The sequence below is a fragment of the Struthio camelus genome, chromosome 5, assembly GCF_040807025.1.
Source record: "Struthio camelus isolate bStrCam1 chromosome 5, bStrCam1.hap1, whole genome shotgun sequence".
In the NCBI taxonomy this organism is placed as follows: Eukaryota; Metazoa; Chordata; class Aves; order Struthioniformes; family Struthionidae; genus Struthio; species Struthio camelus.
Window position 1 is genome coordinate 27,631,785 of NC_090946.1, and position 20,981 is coordinate 27,652,765.

Here is a 20,981-nt window from a genome sequence, read left to right on the forward strand (position 1 = left end):
AAGTGGAATCTATTCTAAAATTCTTCACTGACTTCTAATCAGAGTAGGTTTAAGAGTTTATGGATGTCTGTCTAAACAATGCTACAAGAAACAGGCATTTAAAAAAAAAGTACTTTATCCAGGTATAGTGGATTGCCTATCAACTGTATAGGGCAGATAAAATGTGCCAGTATTTCATAATTTCAGAGAACACATATATAAACAGAACACAGCTACTCTCTGAACTAAGTTTCTTTAAACTTTTGTAGGGAGAAGAATATTTTTTTCTCACAAAGAACATCGAGAAGAACAATTTGTAAACACACAGACAAAACTGTATCAGAAAATCAGCTCTCATTGGTTAAAGGATAAGAGACGCTTGTTTCACAATATTTATCAAAGGAGGAATTGTGAAAGATAAAGCTATGCCAATATCAGAAGTACTTTTATTTGTTTCAGTCAGTCACAGAATTTTTATGAGGACAACTGCGGGTCAGGGCCATTCAGGCCTACTAGCGCCCTCAGGGCCCTGACCAATTGTTTACTCCATAACTGAAATACAAGAACAGCAGGGGTCTAATATACTGTAACAACAAACCTGCAGTACAGAGCAGGATAACAATTTTAAATATGCTACTTTACTTAGTCTTTCATACTCATTATTTTGGATTAATGATTTCCTCTTTTACCTTTTTCCTATAATTTTTGCAGCAAGGATTGCTTTGGCTGCAAGGATTATGATGACGAAGAATTAAAAAAGCGTCAAACATGAAAAAATACAATAATTCTGAAAAAGCAGGCACTATTCCTGCTGACTTAAAACTGTGCTCAACTTATAAAGGAGCTCAACTTACAAGAGACTGAAACTAAAGGATTCAGCAACAGATTAAAAAAAAAAAAAGGAGATTTAAAAAATGATGCACAACTGAAACTTTCATTTGCAAGTTATTCAGGCCCTGAATTTCTAAACAATTCTTGGCCAAGTTGTTCAAGTCAGTGTCAGCAAATATGTTACTGCTTTGGTTAACCTCAACTAAACTATTTTGTAGGGCTCAGCCTGACATCAAAAAAATGAATTACTTTCTCAAGCGCCACAAGGCCATGCAGGACAGCCAAAAAATATTTATCTAGGACAGCCAACAGCAGATGGTGAAAGGTCCTATAAAACACTAATGTTAACCAAACCTATTCAGCACCAGAGATACCTGACTGTTTTATCAGAGGTCTGTTAAACCTGTAATGGTAGCTTTCACTCATTTCCCTGCTTTGGTAGAACCCACTGGCAGTGGGGCCGAGTCGCACTCCATTCACGTTTCTCTAGACTCCTCCTAAAATACTGGAATCACATAAAGAGGAGCCAAGAAAAAGGAGCCATAAGTCTAAGTACTATTGTATGTGGGTGTGAAAGTAGCCAAAAATGTCTGAAGGCTGAACGTTTCCTTTGAATCCAGACCTACCAAGCAACAAACAGCAGAGTCTAGCAGTTCTGGAAGGTTTGTACTTAGCAGTATGAGAAATGAACCATGAACAGCATCAGCCTCTGCTGCTCATAGGCAGCCATTAGCAATCTACGTAAAGTCAGCAAGTACATCTCTTGAAAGCCCAGTACCGTGCCTCCCTTCTACATTTTGGCCCTTGCAGTTTTCTCCCAACTTCATTAAAGGCACTGCCGATAGGGAAGAGGATTATCTTGGAGGGAAAAGCACACATGCACAAACTTCTCAGAAGCTTGTATTTTTATTACATATAGGAAAGGAGACAGGTCCAGAAGGATGCAGGCTGGTCTGTAGTCTACTATCTTTATACTGGGTTACCTCAGGGAATAGAAGGAGGCATGGGAACACAGAGAGAGATGAATTTCCCATAGATTTGGGAGATAAGAGATCCAAAGCATACTCTGGGGCTGTAACTACATTCGGCTCTGGATGTATTTTTAAGAATTCCGTATTATATGCAACTTTTAAATGTAAAAAATTTGAGTATATGAAGACAGATGATGCACGGGGAAAAGAAAAATCTTAAAAATAAACAAACTAAAAAGTAATAGATATCACTGCAGGAAACCATATGTGTCATCTTCCTTGAAACAGAGACAAGTATGCAAGTCCTAATGGCTCTCCAGACAGATAAGCTGGCTTGAAAAAGGGCTCTTTTTAAACTTTTGAGGCTTCACCTCAAAAACTTAGATACTTCCTTTAGCATAATTTCTAGCAAACACATACTTTTAAATTTGTCCGTGTTAAAGTTCTGGTTTTACTTTATTGGCATTAAGACATTTTGCAACAATGAACAATTGCAGAAAACAGCTTCCCATGATGCTAAATTTTTCCTCATTTGCAGCAAAATGCCAATAGCATTAGATTTGACCAATCTTTATTTTGCCTTACATATTAAAAAAAAAAAAAAAAATTCTCAGGCATGTTCCAAGCTGCCATTTTCCCCGCCAGCTCTGCCTCACAAGGAAAATAAGGCAGGCAGTTGCGACGGCGCTGGTAGCGGGTGATTTGCTGGCTGCAGGTTCGCGGGGCGCCCGTTTCCCTCGCACGGTGCCGGTGCCGGTGCCGGTGCCGGAGCCGGAGCCGGAGGAGCAGCTCTGCGCCGCCGCCGCGACACGCCTGTTGCCATGGTTACCGCAGCGCCGGGAGGGGGCAGAGGCGCCTGTCAGGCACCAATTTACTTCTCCAGACTGGCACTGCCACCAAAGGGAAGACAAGCTCGCCCACGAATCTCAGCAGAGAACAGAAACCGAGCAAAAATAACCTCATTTTATACCTAAGTATTCTGTGCAGGGAAAGTTTCTAAAATACACTGCTGGACAGCAAAACGTCCACTCTAGTGTTATCTTCTCCACAAAAAAGGTTCCTAAGTTATTCAACTAGTAATAGTACACAATCTTTGTTAAAGTCGTTGATGTTGTCCCGCACCTATACCAATTAAGTTCTGGAATAACATTTCTACAATACAAATAATTCCCTATCAATTAAGCATCAATATGTATGATTTTTTTTTATTTAGGTAGGCTCCAAAGGAGTCACAGTAGTATTGAATATGACAAAAAATAAAAGAGAGAGCACAGCTCAAATTAGAAAAAGGCTTTCGTCCTACCTTTTCACACCTAAAATGTTTTTATTACCTACTTTATGGTTTATGAATATTAAAGAGACCCTTAAAAGTCTGGTAAGCCATTTTGGTATGCAAGTTGAAATAGCATTTTCATTTTTTTTAATTGTGTTTCAATACTTGCTACATAAAGATGCACACCATTTAATTCATTAAAAATTCACTCCAGCTATCACAACATTGAAAAAATCTGAATGCTTAAGATTAAGTGTTTAATCTCAAGAGTCTTGAGCACATTATCGTTGAAACAATCACTTGAAAAAAATACCTGTAGGGGAAAACGTGTTTTGCCTGATTTCATTATATTTGGCAAGCCAGTTTATTCACTAATTGCACAGATTATGCATTTTTATAACGTTGGCTTACAGTTCTTTCTCACTTCCCCTGCATATCTGTCAAAAAATACGCAAAAGCTCCAAATGCACATTAACATATGAACCCCACTCTCTATTTACTTTTCTTGTTTACTTTAGCAATGCTTAGAAACAGCCTGTTCCTTGTTAATTTGTCCAAGACCTTCATGTGCCACGCTGGAGAACTGTGAAAACAACATTAGCTACAGGATTACAGAAGAGTATGAAGGTGTCCAGTACCTGGGGATGAGAGCCGTCAAATCCTTCCTGATAAATGAGCTTCTGAATGGACTGAAGCAGCCTTGCATAACCACAGTTCATATTACTGTTGGTAAGAAGAAAAAGTTAAATAACACATTTTAATACTCTGCTATCTGTCTCTAATAGCTATATTAAAAATAAACAGAAATTAAACAGATGCAGCCTTCTGTCCGAAAGTGTCATATAGAAAAAACAGTCAAAGAATGGGTGAGGGGGGACAAAATCCCTCAACCCCACAACCTTGTTGAACAAAACAGAGATTAAAAGCAGTTGTGATTGCTTCATGTTAACTAGTTCGGCGCGCAGACATCTTGTGAAAGGTAAAGCCTCTAGAGATTAAGATAATTTAATTATGTTAGGCTTCATTACCTCTAGAAAAGTAATGGTTTACTGTAGCATCTTAAAGATGAAACAACTACACAGTATTAATCATGTATAACTGACACATAGTCACCCAACTGTTATTCCAAGTACACCCAGCCAATGCTCTGATGAACACGGTTGATTTTCTATTATTTACATTTTTCATACATACAAGTGCTACAATCAGGGAGTGCACAACCAAACCAGCCAATCATTCCACTTGAGATTAAAAAATTCATTTAGCATAGTTTGTTTTATTAATAATTTTTCTCTTACCATAAAAGAGCTTAAAATACAAAATGATTCCATTTTGTACCACATGCTACAGGTATTCATGCTGCTTTATTTGCATGACAACAGAACTGTGAGGTATGGCTTATTTTTTAAAATTATCTAGCAATTATCTCGTAAAATTTTTTAAAAAGCACACTGGTACCTAAAAAACATTTAGACAGATTATCCAGCAAACCCTCTCCTCAAAGTCTCAGAATGTAATCCCCCAATTCCTGGGCATCTAGTGCACTTCAGTTACCCATCCCAGCCACGCTCTCCACTCAACAGGACAATTTATACAAAAACAGAGAGTCTCAATTTTTACTTTAAGCCAGCTGTCTACTTTCAAGAGAGACATACTAGTTTCTTAAATCCATAAAGCACCCTGGCTTGTCGATCTTAACTTGATGCAAGTTTCTCACTGCAGCTAAGAGTTTAGGAAGCCCTTCTATCTTTCCTATCTTCAGCATTTTCTTCTGGCCTCACTAATTACCATCAACATTGCGGATTCATGTACGTCTTGGAAAATATGATAATTTCTTTTGAAGATTTTACCTCTAAAATTATTCTTAGTTCTTGCCATCATTTTAAATGTTTTGTCTGATAACATTAATGAGACTATTCCTGTACTTTAGCAAAAGCCAAAAATGTTACTTGAATGTATTTTACTAATGCACATCTGAATAAATCCAATTAAACTTGCTTTTATAATTTTGTACAGGAGAGAAGACAGCTTTTCTGGAAAGCATTTAAGAGTTACAAACATCTGTCTTTGACACCATTACCTTATTTCAGAATTCCATATTTCTACAAAAAACAGCAGCAGCTCCTCCCCAAAAGATGTATTTAAGCCAACAAAGTCTATAACAAAATCAAAATAGTTATATATTCATAATAATTTCAAGATTTGAAATGCTCAATATCAGAAAACATTAACAGATGAAATGTTCTCAGGTATAAATAGACGGAAGAGCTCAAAATGAAACTCCATTTATTTGTTTTAGTCTCTTTGAAGGGACTAAAGGTCCCTTTGAAGGGACTTACTGGCTAAACTAAGGTACCTTAATACTTTAATCACAGAATGGTTGAGGTTGGAAGGGACCTCCTGAGATCATCTAGTCCAACCTCCCTGCTCAGGCAGGGTCCTCTAGAGCATATTGCCCAGGATCACATCCAGACGGGTTTTGAATATCTCCAGCGAAGGAGACTCCGCCACCTCTCTGGGCAACCCGTTTCAGTGCTCTGTCACCCTCACAGTGAAGAAGTTTTTCCTCAGGTTTAGGTGGAACTTCCTGTGCTTCAGTTTCTGCCCATTGCCTCTTGTCCTGTTGCAGGGCACCACGGAGAAGAGGCTGGCCTCATCCTCTTGACAACCCCCCTTCAGATACTTGTACACATTGACGAGATCGCCTCTCAGTCTTCTCTTCTCCAGACTGAACAGACTCAGCCCTCTCAGCCTTAATACTACCTATACTACCTTAATACTACCTATGAAGTTCATAGACTCAAATAATTGGCAATATATATCTCAATATGACACATGATGTGTAAAGTTTGCCCTGCTATACAAAAAAAGAGCATCACAAACAGAAAAGAAATAGTGGTTTTAAATATTATACCTGTACTATCTTGCAGTTATTGATTTGAGGGGTGGGGAGAAAAGAGAGCTTTAGCTTTCATGCTAGCCAAAAATCTCTCACCCCTCCATGTCATTGACTTCGCATACCAGCAACACATACAAGCCTTGATGCTTAGCAGCACTTCGAAATAACCAGAAGCATTAGCGTACCTTTTCGGATATTCCTCTATCCTTTTGGAAAAGATAGAAGCTGCTACTCATCAACATTAGGAAGGAGTTTGCAACTTGTAGCCACATCTAGGAACACAGTATGCAAAATAATACAAGACAACTGTGGCTTTTGTCACCAGAATGTAGCATTTTCAATTTTGTGTATGAATATAAAGAATTGTAGTCATAATTTATAATGCAAGTGGAAAGGAACAGTCTTCTGTTTTCAAGAAAGGATCTATCCACTTATTTTGCTCCTAAGTATTACAGTGCTATCCATAGGGAAGTCAGGGAATACATTTCAACCATGATACTTCCTAACTCCTCGTTTGTTACTATATTGCTTTTAAAAATGGATAAAAGAATAAAACACTTGCACCTTTATCAGAATTAAAGAGTCCCCAAATTAAGAAGAGAACATTTCTTTAATTAACCTATCAGAAGAAGATTTGAAGCAATGGAAGAATTCAAGAAAAAACTTTAATGTAATGCATACAGATTGATTTTGAATGTAATAAAAGGTACTCTTCAGCTTCTGGCTAAAACATTAATGGTTTATTTGAATTTGAACCATGCTATGTAAATAAGGACATGAAAAATATTGCTGAAACACTGTTTCTGAAAACAAGTTATATTACCCTTCTGGCAATGTTTGTCATAATATTTAAGGAAGGAAATAAGATATTTTTGATTTTCTAATTTCTAGTCTTTTTTGTCTTTGTTACTAAACACACTTTAATTCTGATAATGAGTTCAAACAATTCTTTCTTTACCCTTTTTTTTGTTTAGCAATTTAGTAACGGATAAAGCTGGAGGTATCCTGGTTACAACAGAGCCTTTGACTTCCCTATTGATAGTTTCTAAGCATTTAACAAAGGTTAAGTTATCAAGGGTATGACAAATAGCCTTATTATGTATAAGGAGACCCCATTAGGAAAGACGGTTAAATCTGTTTTATCTAAATCTATCTGTAAATCTAGATACTACATACATTTATTCTTTTTTCAGAAAAGAATTGGCAATTGGTAACTATAATTGAACAATCACGATAGAAGTAGAGGAGCAGAAAGTAACTCTCTTCTGTGATGCACACAGTTATCACAGTGGATATTTTTGCCATTCCTGTTAAGTACCAGTTTTACCAATGCAATGAAAAGGGCACCAGAATATCCTAGCAACTGGAAAACAGTCACTGTCAGCTCCACAACCCAGTGAGCTTTGTCCCAGTGTTAGGGTAGGACACAAATGCCCTTCCCTAATACAAAAATTAATGAGGTAGGAAAGAGAAGGTTGATGCCTTCTAGCATCAAACACCCATTCACATTTAGTATTTCCTTTAAGATAATAGACTTCCCAATCTGTTTTCAATTAAAGTTTATATTAGGGCAATGAACTGCCACCCATCTTGAGTTATTATCCAAAAGGGGGCCCTGTAATCTAATGTAGCCATTAGGTGCCAGAACTACAGAAAGAAGAGCAGATATGATACTCCTTGTCTACTTCCTCCAAAGAAAACACACACATACAACACCACACTGGAAAGAGAAAAAAAACTGCTCCAAACTTTAAGGCGAACAAATGATGTCTAAGATTTCCAAGTCAGATCCTTCTGTAATTGCAAAGCAAAAGGCGAGTCAATAACCCAGTTCTGTCTAACCAGTCAACTAAAGAACTTCTCTTTGCAAGTCCATAAGGAAGCTAAATGCTTGGGAAGACAGAAAGAGGGAGACTTTTTTTTTTTTTAATCTGTATGTGATTTCTAAAAAGTGCCATGAGTTTCTGGTCCAAATAAAGCTTCTCCATCTCGGAACCTGCAATGGCAGCACTGTAATTATCATGCAACAGACATGAGCTACAGAAACAGTTACCTCACTGGAGAACATGCTAAATAAAATAGTTTTGTTAGTGTGATGTTAGAGAATTAGAAACATCCAAATGATTTGGTCCTTTTTACAGATATATGGCTCCTATGCCACAAAACATTACTACAAAGGACCCTGCTCATTAATACTTACGTTTTCAAAGTGTCACAAAATTTATGTTTACAAAACTCTTTGTTTCCACCTGGAAAGCATAAGTTGTGCAGGAGAACTGGGTACACTGCTCTTCTTTTATATTCTGCTTTAACTGCATAATCTGTTCTTTGTCATTGCATCCCTGAGCTGTGAAAGGAAAAGAGAGCAAAACGTTGCTCCTCTTGTTCCCCGTCTCTTCCCAGCCAACAGAAGGGTGGGGGTGGAGAACTGGTCCAAACTGCAAGAATGAAAAATGATATCTAAGAACTCCAAAGCTAGTCACAACTCTAATCGGAAAATGAAGGGAAAAGGAAAGCTGGTCAACAAGGTGACTCCTAGATGCCTCTAGTCAGTTATAGGTTAAGTGTACCTTCTTTGAGGAACATTCACAACAGCTAAAAGTAGTCGGTCTGTATCATGGAAATAGAAGAAAACCAAAAAAAAGACAACACTTTCAAACCTTTCTTTACAAGTACTAGCTTAGCCAAAGCAGAACATATAGCTTATGACCGCAGTGTAGAATTTTATTTTATTTGATTATACTTCTTTCTGATACATTAAAGATACAACTTCTACTACCAGAAACGATTTTTCTTTAAACAGAGATTTATAGATAATAACATTTTCTGTCATTTGTCTTTTAATAAACAAATTGAATTAAAAAAAAAAAAAAGGTATTTTAGAGGTTTTCTGAATCTCAAGTCATATTTGCAACAGTTTTCTAAGTTCATTCCAGTCAATAGTTTGTTGAGGTACTGACAGCCTGACAGATTACAGAGGTCTCAAAATGCTCTATAGGTAATAAGCATTACACTACTAGATATTTCATCTAAGACCACAGTCAGAGAAACTTATTTTTAAGAAATTATATCTCCTCAGCTGACAAATGATAACAAGCCACATCCATGTTCCTAGTCACTGGAAGACAGAGTAAAAGAGGTTAGCTCAAACTCTCTTCAGTGAGACCTTCAGGCAACCAAAGATTAAGTCTAATGCAAATTGGTGATTTCTATTAGCAGGGTTAACTACGACTATATTACTTTCTTTTAAATCATCGCCTAGTTAATGAGAACAGGATTTTTCATCAGCCTATCATATACTGAAGTTAGCTTTAGAAGTCAGAAGCGTTGCATTCACTTCCCAGACAGTAATGACAACAAAATAATATCCTTTCCCTCTCCTTTTTTAAACTTTCTTAAATGAAATGACCCAGATAGAATTGTGAGATTTATACAATTCAGAGTCCCTTGCCTTAGCTCCTCAAAAAAGGAATGCTTGCTTCAGAATTTCACGTTTGTAAAAATACTGTACAAGCTTGTTGGATTTCTGTAAAAGCATTTGGAGAGCAGCGAAATAATTGGTAACATTCCTACTTAGTTTAGGATTTAATACACTATGACTAATATGTATTAAGGAATCATAGAAGATAGGGATGAAAGGGACCTCAAGAGGTCAGCTAGTCTATCTTCTTGCCCCAAGGCAAGATGAACTATATCTAAACCATCTCTGACAGATATTTACCTATCTTGTCCTTAGAAATCTTCACTGATGGAGATTCTGCAATACTCCCAACCTGCGTCTGTAAGGCAACTTCTAGTGCTTATCATTAGAAAAATATCTCTTTATGTCCAGTCTACATTTCCACCGCTACAGTTTACTGTAACCTATCACTGCTTGTCCTACCTTCAGTAGACAACAGAAATACTACCCTTGGTACGGCAGTCTTTAACCTACTTGGAGACTGTTATCAAGACTCCACTCAGCTTTGTCTAAATAACTCCCATTCTTGCCTCACAGGCCATACATCCTACTCCTAAACCGATACACATATTCACAACCTTCTCTAAAGGATTCGCGACTTTCTTGAAGGATGGTATCTAAAACTGCACAGCCTTATTATGGCTGAGCAAAACAGAAGTACTTTGTATGCCTTCTCCATGACATTTCAGATTATTGACTCTGCATACTTTAAATTATACTTTCTGGTAGCACGAATCACACAACATTGTTAATATATTTTATGTTCAAGACATTTTATAACCCTTCCTTCTTTTTCTGGAGAACTGTTACAACACTTCATTTGTTCAATTACCTATTCTGATTAGTCTAGTACTCTGCATGTCTTTCCTGAATTGTATATAGTTTATTTCAGACCATTGACCTAAATCTTTTTGAACTCTAATTCTATCTTCTAAATGTATGCAACTATTCCTTCCACTCTTTGCCAAACTGGACATGCTTCACGACTGCAATAAAAATATCCATTGCTTAGGACATTTATCAAGCTGATGACTAGTACCAAACCCAATATTGGGAGAAAGCCTGATATTTCATTCAATTTCAACTGTGACTCAATGACAGCTTATTTAGAAGATAAACATTTTACAATCAACATGGATTTGAGAAAAACAAAACTGCCAAATCAGCCTATGTTCCTCCTTTGACATGATAGCAGACTTTATCGATGCAGAGTATCTCCTGTTTTGTCTCTTAGTCTTTTGACTCTGTCTCAGTTGAATACTCATAAGCAAACAAAAGAAACATGCACTGGGTGAAACTCTCCTTGATCCTACCTATTTTTAAATAGATATTACTTTTTCCAGTATTTTTCAGAGCACTGGTATTATTCCACAAATGCCTTCTCCCTCACCTTTCCTTAAAGACAGGCAGTGTTTTGGCCTTTTTAACTGTGTGGAACTTCTTTGAGAACTCTTTGTTTTACAGGATGAACTTCATTTTGAAATTTGAAAATATTTATGCATTTTCTAACCTATTCTTTCCTTATGTAAGCTGGGTATTTCCATTTGCTGATAATTAACTATACTAGGTGCACCATCAATTTGGGGAGCAAGGCGACTGGGAGAAGGAACTTTTGAGTTTGAAGAACTCCAGCTACACAACATCAGTGAATGTAAGTTAAAATTCTTATTCATTTTGTTTTTTAAACGTGCCTCCAAAGTGACAAATTGTATTTATTGGACGCTTAAATCTTCCATTTTGCTATAGAGAAAGAAGTTGTATTTCGGAGGTGGTAATTCTGGAAAATTCTTCTTCCCATCTCACCTTAACCTTGTGCAACTTTTTCACCACAGAGAATCCAAAAATAGTGGTGTTTGTCGTCAGGGTATGGGAAGATAATAATCAAAGTTACAACATAAACAATACAATGTAAATGGAGAAAGAGCTGTACACACCTCTTCATACCTCCCATTGACCTCTGTCTGATACTTCACTATTCCCAATGTGCTCTTTATTCTTCCCTGCCCCATCCACATTGCTTTGCGGGCCAAAAAAATGCTGTTTAAACTGGTGTTTGTCTGTTGCCTTGGTATGCCCACAACTCATCTTTACTTGATCATCTTTACTTTACTCCTGGCCAAACTCCAGCAGAAGAAGGAAGTGTACAGAATGTGGCAAAGGGGACAGGCCACTTGGGAGGAATACAGGGACGTTGTCAGAGCGTGCAGGGATGCGACAAGGAAGGCTAAGGCCCAGTTGGAATTAAATCTGGCAAGGGATGTCAAGGACAACAAGAAGGCCTTCTTCAAATACATCAATAGCAAAAGGAAGACTAGGGAAAACGTGGGCCCGCTGCTGAAAGGGGCGGGTGCCCTGGTGACAAAGGATACAGAGAAGGCAGAGTTATTGAATGCCTTCTTTGCTTCAGTCTTCACTGCTAAGGCCAGTTCTGAGGAATTCCAGACCTTGGAGACAAGAGAGGAAGGCTGGAGAAAGGAAGACTCTCCCTTGGTGGAGGAGGATCAGGTTAGAGATCTTTTGTCCAAACTTGACATCCACAAATCCATGGGCCCCGATGGGATGCACCCACGAGTGCTGAGGGAGCTGGCGGATGTTATCGCTAGGCCACTCTCCATCATCTTTGAAAGGTCCTGGAGATCAGGAGAGGTGCCTGAGGACTGGAAGAAAGCCAATGTCACGCCAGTCTTCAAAAAGGGCAAGAAGGAGAAGCCAGGAAACTACAGGCCTGTCAGCCTCCCCTCCATCCCTGGAAAGGTGATGGAACAGCTCATCCTGGAGGTCATCACTAAGCATCTGGAGGACAAGAAGGTGATCAGGAGTAGTCAGCATGGATTCACCAAAGGGAAATCATGCTTGACCAATCTGATAACCTTCTATGACAGAATGACTGGCTGGGTAGATGAGGGCAGAGCAGTGGATGTTGTCTTTCTGGACTTCAGCAAGGCTTTTGACACTGTCTCCTGTAACATCCTCCTAGGTAAGCTCAGGAAGTGTGGGCTAGATGAGTGGACGGTGAGGTGGATTGAGAACTGGCTGGATGGCCGAGCTCAGAGGGTTGTGGTGAATGGCGCAGAGTCAAGTTGGAGGCCTGTGGCTAGTGGTGTCCCCCAGGGGTCAGTCCTGGGCCCAGTCTTGTTCAATATATTCATCAATGACCTGGAGGAAGGGACAGAGTGCACCCTCAGCAAGTTTGCTGATGATACTAAACTGGGGGGAGAGGCTAACACACCAGAAGACTGTGCTGCCATTCAGAGGGACCTGGACAGGCTGGAGAGGTGGGCGGAGAGGAACCTCATGAAGTTCAACAAAGCGCAACTGCAGGGTCCTGCACCTAGGCAGGAATAATCCCATGCACCAGTACAGGCTGGGGACTGACCTGTTGGAAAGTAGCTCTGCCGAGAAGGACCTGGGAGTGCTGGTGGACAACAAGTTAAACATGAGCCAGCAGTGTGCCCTTGTGGCCAAGAAGGCCAATGGGATCCTAGGGTGCATTAGGCAGAGTGTTGCCAGCAGGTGGAGGGAGGTGATCCTGCCCCTCTATTCAGCCCTGGTGAGGCCTCACCTGGAGTACTGTGTCCAGTTCTGGGCTCCCCAGTACAAGAGAGACATGGCACTCCTGGAGAGAGTCCAGCGGAGGGCTACCAAGATGATTAGAGGGCTGGAGCATCTCTCCTATGAAGAAAGACTGCAAGAGCTGGGCCTGTTCAGCCTGGAGAAGAGAAGATTGAGAGGGGATCTCATCAACGTGTACAAGTATCTGAAGGGGGAGTGTCAAGAGGATGAGGCCAGCCTCTTCTCCGTGGTGCCCTGCAACAGGACAAGAGGCAATGGGCAGAAACTGAACCACAGGAAGTTCCATCTGAACCTGAGAAAAAACTTCTTCACTGTGAGGGTGACAGAGCATTGGAACAGGTTGCCCAGAGAGGTGGTGGAGTCTCCTTCGCTGGAGATATTCAAAAGCCGTCTGGACGTGATCCTGGGCAATATGCTCTAGGTGACCCTGCTTGAGCAGGGAGGTTGGACTAGATGATCTCCAGAGGTCCCTTCCAACCTAAACGATTCTGTGATTCTGTGATTCTGTGATCTTTCTCACTGCATCAGTTTGTGCTCTACTGAGAAATCACTCACTGTAGCAGTCCTACACACTAGCTACCAATATTTCTAGAGTTCCCACAACTTTATTAGAAGTTATTTATAACAGCAATTGGTGCATCAACAATATGACCAATACTACTAATAAAATAGCAACAAAGTCAAATAAATAATTAAATAAACCAACTATTTTGCATGAGACAGAATATTTTTGAATGAAATACATATTCACATGATTGTAAAATATTCCAAAAAAGAAACCTAATCTTATGGCCATAGGTTGCCAAGTGCATTTGCTAAATCTAATCTTTCAGTTAGATACTAACTGAAAATAAGAATAGAATTCACATGATAAGAATTACAAACTTCTATCAGGACGATACGCAAGGAGAATATCAGAGGTAAGCAAAGCTTATAAAATCAAATGCACAAAGCTTAAAGTCCGTTTCCTACACTATACATATAGGTTTGTTTTTAATCTAAGCTCAGCGCAGTTGGATTTCCCAAGCAATTTTAATCATGCTATTCCTTATAACCAGTCATTAAGAGAAAAATGCTGTGCTTCTACTCCTTTAATAAATACACTTTGTTTTTAAAAAATTTGCTATCTGGTTAAAAGGCCAAATCAAGCATAAATTAAAAAAACAACAAAATCTACAAAATTTTGAAACATGAATACGGTTTAAGGATTATCTTCCACCATCTTCTAACTATCCAAGTAATCACTTGAGGTTATTGCAGATTTTCTGTCTCAAAAGAAATAAAGGAAATTTTAGAGTAAATATATATTAGTTGTTTTTCATTCCCTTCTGCTATTGTCTTTAGCAACCACAATCTTATGGACTTTGTATATTAAGAGAATTTCATTTTGAGGACTAAAATCTTCTGTTTATCTACCCACTAATCCAACAGCAGAAAAGGTTCTTCCTAGTCTTCCTTTTTGTTAGGTATCCTTCCATTCAAATTCTACTCCCTGTAAAACCAAATCCTGCTAATGCGTTCCGGTTTGTGACTCAACTCCCACCAACTTTCTGCCCAAACACAGCAACAACAAACACCCCGTTATTAAAAATCTCAATCTCACAGTTTACATTTTTTCTTCTCAACACTTTACAATATTTTGATCTTCATTTTAAGAGTTGCTATTCAGTTATTTACAGGTAGACTGGAACATTTACTTTGCTTGCATCTATTTTTGCTCAAAATAAAACAATCTTTTTTGTCAAATCTCAAATGGGTGAGTCCCTAGGTATTGCTCACCCTTCTTCTAAGTAAAACATATAAATATTTGTCAGTTATACAGTTAGCGTAATTAAGCCCAAAGTCATCAGACATTCTAGCTAGCTGGTTAACTGTAGAGAAAAGATAGAAATTGAGCTAATTTGCTTGATAACAATATAAGCACTTGCTACCTATCAGTCAAATATTCCTGTATCTTCTGTGGCCCTGGTCCTGAGGAAAAAAAAAGGTACATAACATATACATAAAGTTTGTTCAAATACTGACTACAGAAAACAGTTTTTATATTTGATTCTTTCTCCTGAAAGTGTATAAATTAGTGGGTTTTTTTTTTAAAGAATACAGCAAGAATATGCCTTACTGCATTAAAATCAGTGACATCTGATTGTGTAACGCTGAAAAAAAATAACAAGGAGACTTGGCTTTTGCTTGTCTACAGTTCCAAGAAAGGTGCATACTGCATTTCTTTTATGAATCTCAGTTTTTCCTATTAGAGTGTACTGAAACTAAAAACAATTACAAAAAACCATTTTGTACTACTTCCTGGGGTTGGCCCTATACATTGGGATCTGTAAAACCTAGATATAGAAATAAAGCGACTGGGCTGAACAAAGAGATTGCTAGTCCATATCTGACGCTTGACTTGACTTGAAACGTCTCCAAGAAAGAGACAAAGGACATGTGTGCCACAGGCTAATATGAGCCTTTGCTGCTGTCACTCATTTTCTTCTGGTCTTCCTTAATTTATTACTGACAGACATGAACTATAATGAGTTATTCTTTCAGAGAAGAGTTTACAACTTTCTGTAGAATTAGGGTTGTTGTGTAAAACATGTCAGTACTGAGTATTCACGGTATTTTTTTACTTTCCTTAGGTGAAGCTGCAAGATGTTAGAAGTAAAAATCATATAATTGATGTGATACAGCATTGTAAGCTATTCAGGCCAAGGTTGGCCTATCTTCTTGACCCTAAATGCTATGTATGGATACCTTCATATGCCATGTGGCACATTTCTGAAAGCTGAAGGGCCCTGTCGCTCAGGGGACAGTTCACAGACAAATAGCAAGTTTTCCCCCATCCCACCACTCAACCTTCAATAGGGCTGGACTGAGTATTCAGCTGGGTCCCAGGCTGACAGAGTAACATCTACCTTAATTGTCACTGCTCACTTGCTTCCTCCCCAGCTGAGGAGTCAGTGTACTGAGCAGCCTCTGTGTCATGGTGGTGTTGCAGCCAGTCATGGGATGTAGCACTGACATGGGAGCCACAGTTGAACTGCTTGCGAGCCACACGTGGCTACAATTATAAAGGTTTTTCACAGCAAATGTAAATGCAAAAATATCGTTTACTACTAATATGCACACAAAATCTGAACACACCGCAGAAGCACATGTGATTACAACTTACCACATTTTTATTGTGGGTGGCAAAGACAATTCTTCAGGAAGGAAAAAACTGTGACATTTTATGGACTGAAACAGTTCTGAGGACATTGTTTTAGAAACATCATAATAATGGCCAAACCTTGCAGATGTTGTTGGGCTAACCTGTGGAAACAGCAATAATGATTACAGTAACTTCTTAAATGATTATTTGTCATAAGAAGAAAATTAACTAGCAACACACCTAACAGAAATATCTCTTTTTTTATATTCAGCATAAGTATAAGCTTTAAGTAGACCAAGAATATAAAATTTGTTACTACTAAGTTCTGGCTCCACAGCTGACATTCTATATTGTGATTTTTTCACACAAAATTCAATTCTTACTGCTCCAGGTTGCATCACCAAGACAGATACTTAAAAGAATATTTTTCTGCAAATACTCTAGGCATATGAACATAATTTCAGACAGAAAGATACATGAAATGTGCAGACCCTAAAGCGTTTGCTTTAGCTATGAGATTTTTCAGTATCTCTAACGGATATATAGAGAGCTGCCAAGACATTTTATAGTTGACTTTTGAAATGTTTTCACTGTATTTACTTATTATCAGTAAGAAAAAATAGCGTTGCACCTTAAAATTAGAATTTATTTAAATACGTATAGAAAATAGTAAGAAAAAGGAGAGTCAAAACTACTTTTAACTTCTTGAATTTCTAATAGCTATCAGATGGAGCGCTACAAGGACATTACACACAATAACCATGCTTTCCTATGATAAAGATATTTATTTTAACAAAGGTATCTGCTCTTAATTTTGGGCGTGTAAAATTTTACCAAAAAAATGTAATAAACACTAAAGTGGCAATTACGCATTTTGAACGTGCTTTGCTGGTAAATAAACAGAGAAAGAATTTCTGCATATTTTTATTCTACTTTAAAGCAAGCAACCTGCCACATTATTTCATACAAATTCAATATTAAAAAGACCCTAGATTGTTTTATTATGCAGTATGTAGTAGCTCTCTTCTTCACATAAAACAAACAGGAAGTGAACAGGTTTTGCTCTTCATATAACAGTCCCTTTTGTTCATCTCTTCTGCCCTTCCCATAAAAAAAAAATTATCCTGGACAGACTAGTGAGGCAGAGTCAACATCAGAGGCAAGTCAGCTTCTTCCTGGGAAAGAAACAACTTAGCACAAATATAAAACACTATATACTATTCTTTAATAGTATAAGAAAAGAAGAAGAGATGACAAACACCACTGTGCCTCTGTGCAGATTATCTCTCACTACTGTTCCAACTCTTTGAAGGAAAAGGAAAGGTAATTTAGAATAACCAACCAACTTTCATGATACAAGTATCAATCAAAACTACACTGTTTCTCAATGGTAAGAGGCCTGGATTGAGAAAGTTGCCAAACCGGGTATTTCACAGAAGCTTTGCAGGTCAAAAGAAAGACCATCTGCTAGTTTACCTTCAGGACAACTACCTAAAGTCTGGACTGCATTTGAAGTATGTATTGTATACTTCAGGAACATGCAAAAAAAAAATCTTTAAGTCATTTTTGTTTCTCCCACTTCCAAGACTTACTGCTGGGCTAAATCCCTCACAACAGCCAGGAGCCACCTTGTATCTGAAATGCTAAAGCTTTAAAATAAAATGATAGTTGTGGAAAAACAAAAAAAACAGATGAGAGAGAAAAGGTAAGAGCTGAAGAGGTATTAAGAGAGATGTTAGACATGTCCACATGCAGAATGGAAAGCCTTTTGGAGGTAGTTTGGAACAGGTAGGGAGAGCAGTGGAGGAAGGAGAGAGGAAAGGAGACTGCAGCTTACCTTCTTTCAGCAACACTTTGTGTAGTGTGAATGCTCCCAGTCATGTCTATTATTTGTTGCTGTAAGGTTATATGGTGCCCTCCTTTCACTTCAAGACTCTGCTTGGCCCTGATAACTGCATAGCATGAGTACCACAAGCAGGACAGCCATATTATGGCATATTATGCCAAAGAGAGTGTTGCATTAAGTTGGCCATAATGTTTCTAGCATCCTATCTACCCCATATAGATGTAGCTCTGGTAGCTGTGTGGATAAGAACTTGGCTGCCAATTCCTGCTCAGAGGCAAGATGATGCACATAAAGCCCAAGAGTAATTAAAAAACTCTGCGCTTTCTTTTAAGTAATGCATATGTCACAGAGCTAGTTAATTACCATAGCAAATATTTCCCCTTAAAACTCTCTCTTTGGAAAAATATGCATTTGGTAATGCAATTTTTGTATAAAAGAATTAAATATTTTCTTTAGAGCCACCCTCCCTCTGAATTTACCTTCCTTCATAACCAAAAATACGACCTTAGCACTATCATTGACAAATTCACTTTTCCTCTGTCCTAGCAACAAGCTCCCAACTCAAAAGACTTCCAGAAGTGATTGGCAGGCCATCAGTTTCACATCTGTGAAAAGCGTACTAGCTCTATGCTTAATGGCTTCATCAGAGAGTAGAATCTTGCTAGAAGAGATCCAGGACTTTTCTCTTCCTCTTGTGGATTCTTTGTAATTTCCTCTCTCTGCGTACACGCTAAATCCACAGGAAGGTTACTAGCTATCAGCAAAACGGCCATGATTCAGTTCAGTCCAGCCCTCAAATCAAACTACTAGGCTCCCAAGGATGGCAACAGAACCAACTCCTCCTACTTGAGCAGCTCACTCTTTAAAGCTATGCTCAATTTCTAAAACTATGTCTCTGCACATTTTACAAAATACACATGCACAGGCACTCTCCCCCACACCTACTTTCCTGTTCACTGAGTACTTCTTTTTTTAAATAAGGAAAGTATCTGATACAAAACAACTCTAATCTTATCTTTTAAGCATAGTATTACTGCCATAGTATTACTGCTGTGCAACACTTCACTCAATTTTGAAATCGCATCACTGTCTATGACGAATGGAAAAATATGACTGCAAAACCAGAAAAGCTCTAATTTCTTAGGTAAAATGAAATGGTATTTTGTTTGTACTTAAAAGTACAGAATTACTCTTGAAAAATGACGAGAATTACCCCAATATTTTTGAAAGCTTTGCAGTAGCTTCTAGAACAACTCATAACACTTTATAAAAAGGATTTTCTTTTAAACAGGCCAATACACAAATTTTATTAGCCATCTGAAAATTGAGTGGGGTCATGTGCATGCAATGAAAAATTCTTTAGATCTACTTTTGTTCCTACTCTGTATTTGCTATTCTTCCTGTAAGCAGGAATGTCAACAGTGAATTATTACAATAATGGGATCTTGGTAATAATTATTTGTTGTGTGTTGGCCAGGAAATTATTTAGTCCTCACTCCAACTATTACATGAAGCTTGTGGTTTTCATAAAACTTGTTTTTGTTAATAAAATGAGCGCTACAACAGTAAAAAGAAAGAACGCAGACATGCTAAACATGACAATGTATTTTTAGTTAGCTTCCCGAAAGCAGTCATGATACGTATTTCCACAATTTTAGTTCATGCTTCAGCTTACCAAAAATACATTAAACTGTTAAAATTAATTCAAATAATTTCAAAATTTTTGAAATTATTCTATTAGTGGATGTCAGGCCTGGCCAGTTATCAGAGAACAGAAGATATCTTTCCTGCAAAATCAGAAAAATGAGCAAACTGAAACCAAAGTTTTGGCTATTTTTAATACAAACCATTAATTTTTAATTAAAAAAGAAGTAAAAGTGCTCATGTACTTCTAGTCGTAAGAGGCAGATCCTTTTATTATAAAAAAGGAAAATGCATTCTCTAAATCTGTGCTTCAGTTTTTTCAGCAAGGGTATTTTACGTAAGGAAGTACAACAAAAAAAGCAACAACCTATCGAACTAAATTCTAAATTTTTTTTTAATGTAAAATGTAACTTTACTTAGAATAAGGATTCTGAAAGCAATTTAAACAGGGGCTGTTCTTTGGCCTATAATCTATTCTTTATCCGGATTACAGATCAGAATGTTTTTACTGCAATCTCTGCCAGAGCTCATCTTTTTATTGTGTACTTCCAAGCCCCCTTAATGTTTTAGAAAGGCCTTGACTAACTGAACTTTGATCTGATGTCTTCATTGAGAAAAGCTCCAGGTTGCCCATTTCAGATGCAAATCCTTACTGAGGCCCAATAGAGTTTAGTAAAGACAGCAAAAAAGAAGAAACAAGAAGTTTCCAGGATCCTCTTTGAGAATCCTGAGGCACATTGGTGTCCTTAATCCACCCTGCTGCATGGATTAAGGTAGGTGATAACCTCTCTTGATTCAAAAGAATAAGCACAGTGCCTACAAACTGGGTGGAGACTAGGATTTGGCTATAATAAAACACCATGCAATAAAAGCTCGGTCTATGTCAGAAGCCTATGAATAGGCCTCAATGTACTGCATTCCCAGGCTTAGTGGGGAAGCTTGCAAAAAGCCTACCTGAATCAAGTAAGCATGAATAATCTGCCTTAGCAGAATGACCATGGAGAGTGTGAAACAGAGACTTTCCATTCCTCTTAAGTTTGATCTGATAAATTTATCAGTGGATTGTAGGCTCAAGCCTGTTCTTTCTCGGATTCCTAGTTTGCACACAGAGAAATACACTATATTGTCAGTGAGCAGAGCATGCTTTTATGCTACCGTCTGCTGTTAATGTTTCTAATTGCAATACTAATGTGCTAGAAATCTCAGATTTAGGATGAATCAAGGCAGAAAATTGATTTCATGCTGTGACAGTTTATATATTGCCCCAAGAACATAAGCAGTTCATTCAAAAAAAAAGGAAAAAAAAGGGAAAAAAAGGAAAAATCAGGCTTACGTTGAAAAAAATTTATATTATCCGTAT

General features: G+C 38.0%; 1 protein-coding gene across 2 annotated transcripts in view; it reads right to left on the reverse strand.

Moving 5' to 3' along the window:
• Positions 1 to 20,981, reverse strand: part of ELP4 (elongator acetyltransferase complex subunit 4) — a 164,050-nt gene that overhangs the window by 105,957 nt on the left and 37,112 nt on the right. For both annotated transcript variants that reach the window (XM_068945275.1, XM_068945276.1), the window contains exons 5-6: positions 16,153 to 16,292; positions 3,693 to 3,777 (exon numbers count right to left, since the gene is read on the reverse strand). In XM_068945275.1, the coding sequence (XP_068801376.1) occupies positions 3,693 to 3,777; positions 16,153 to 16,292 (225 nt within the window). The remainder of the gene's footprint in view (positions 1 to 3,692; positions 3,778 to 16,152; positions 16,293 to 20,981) is intronic.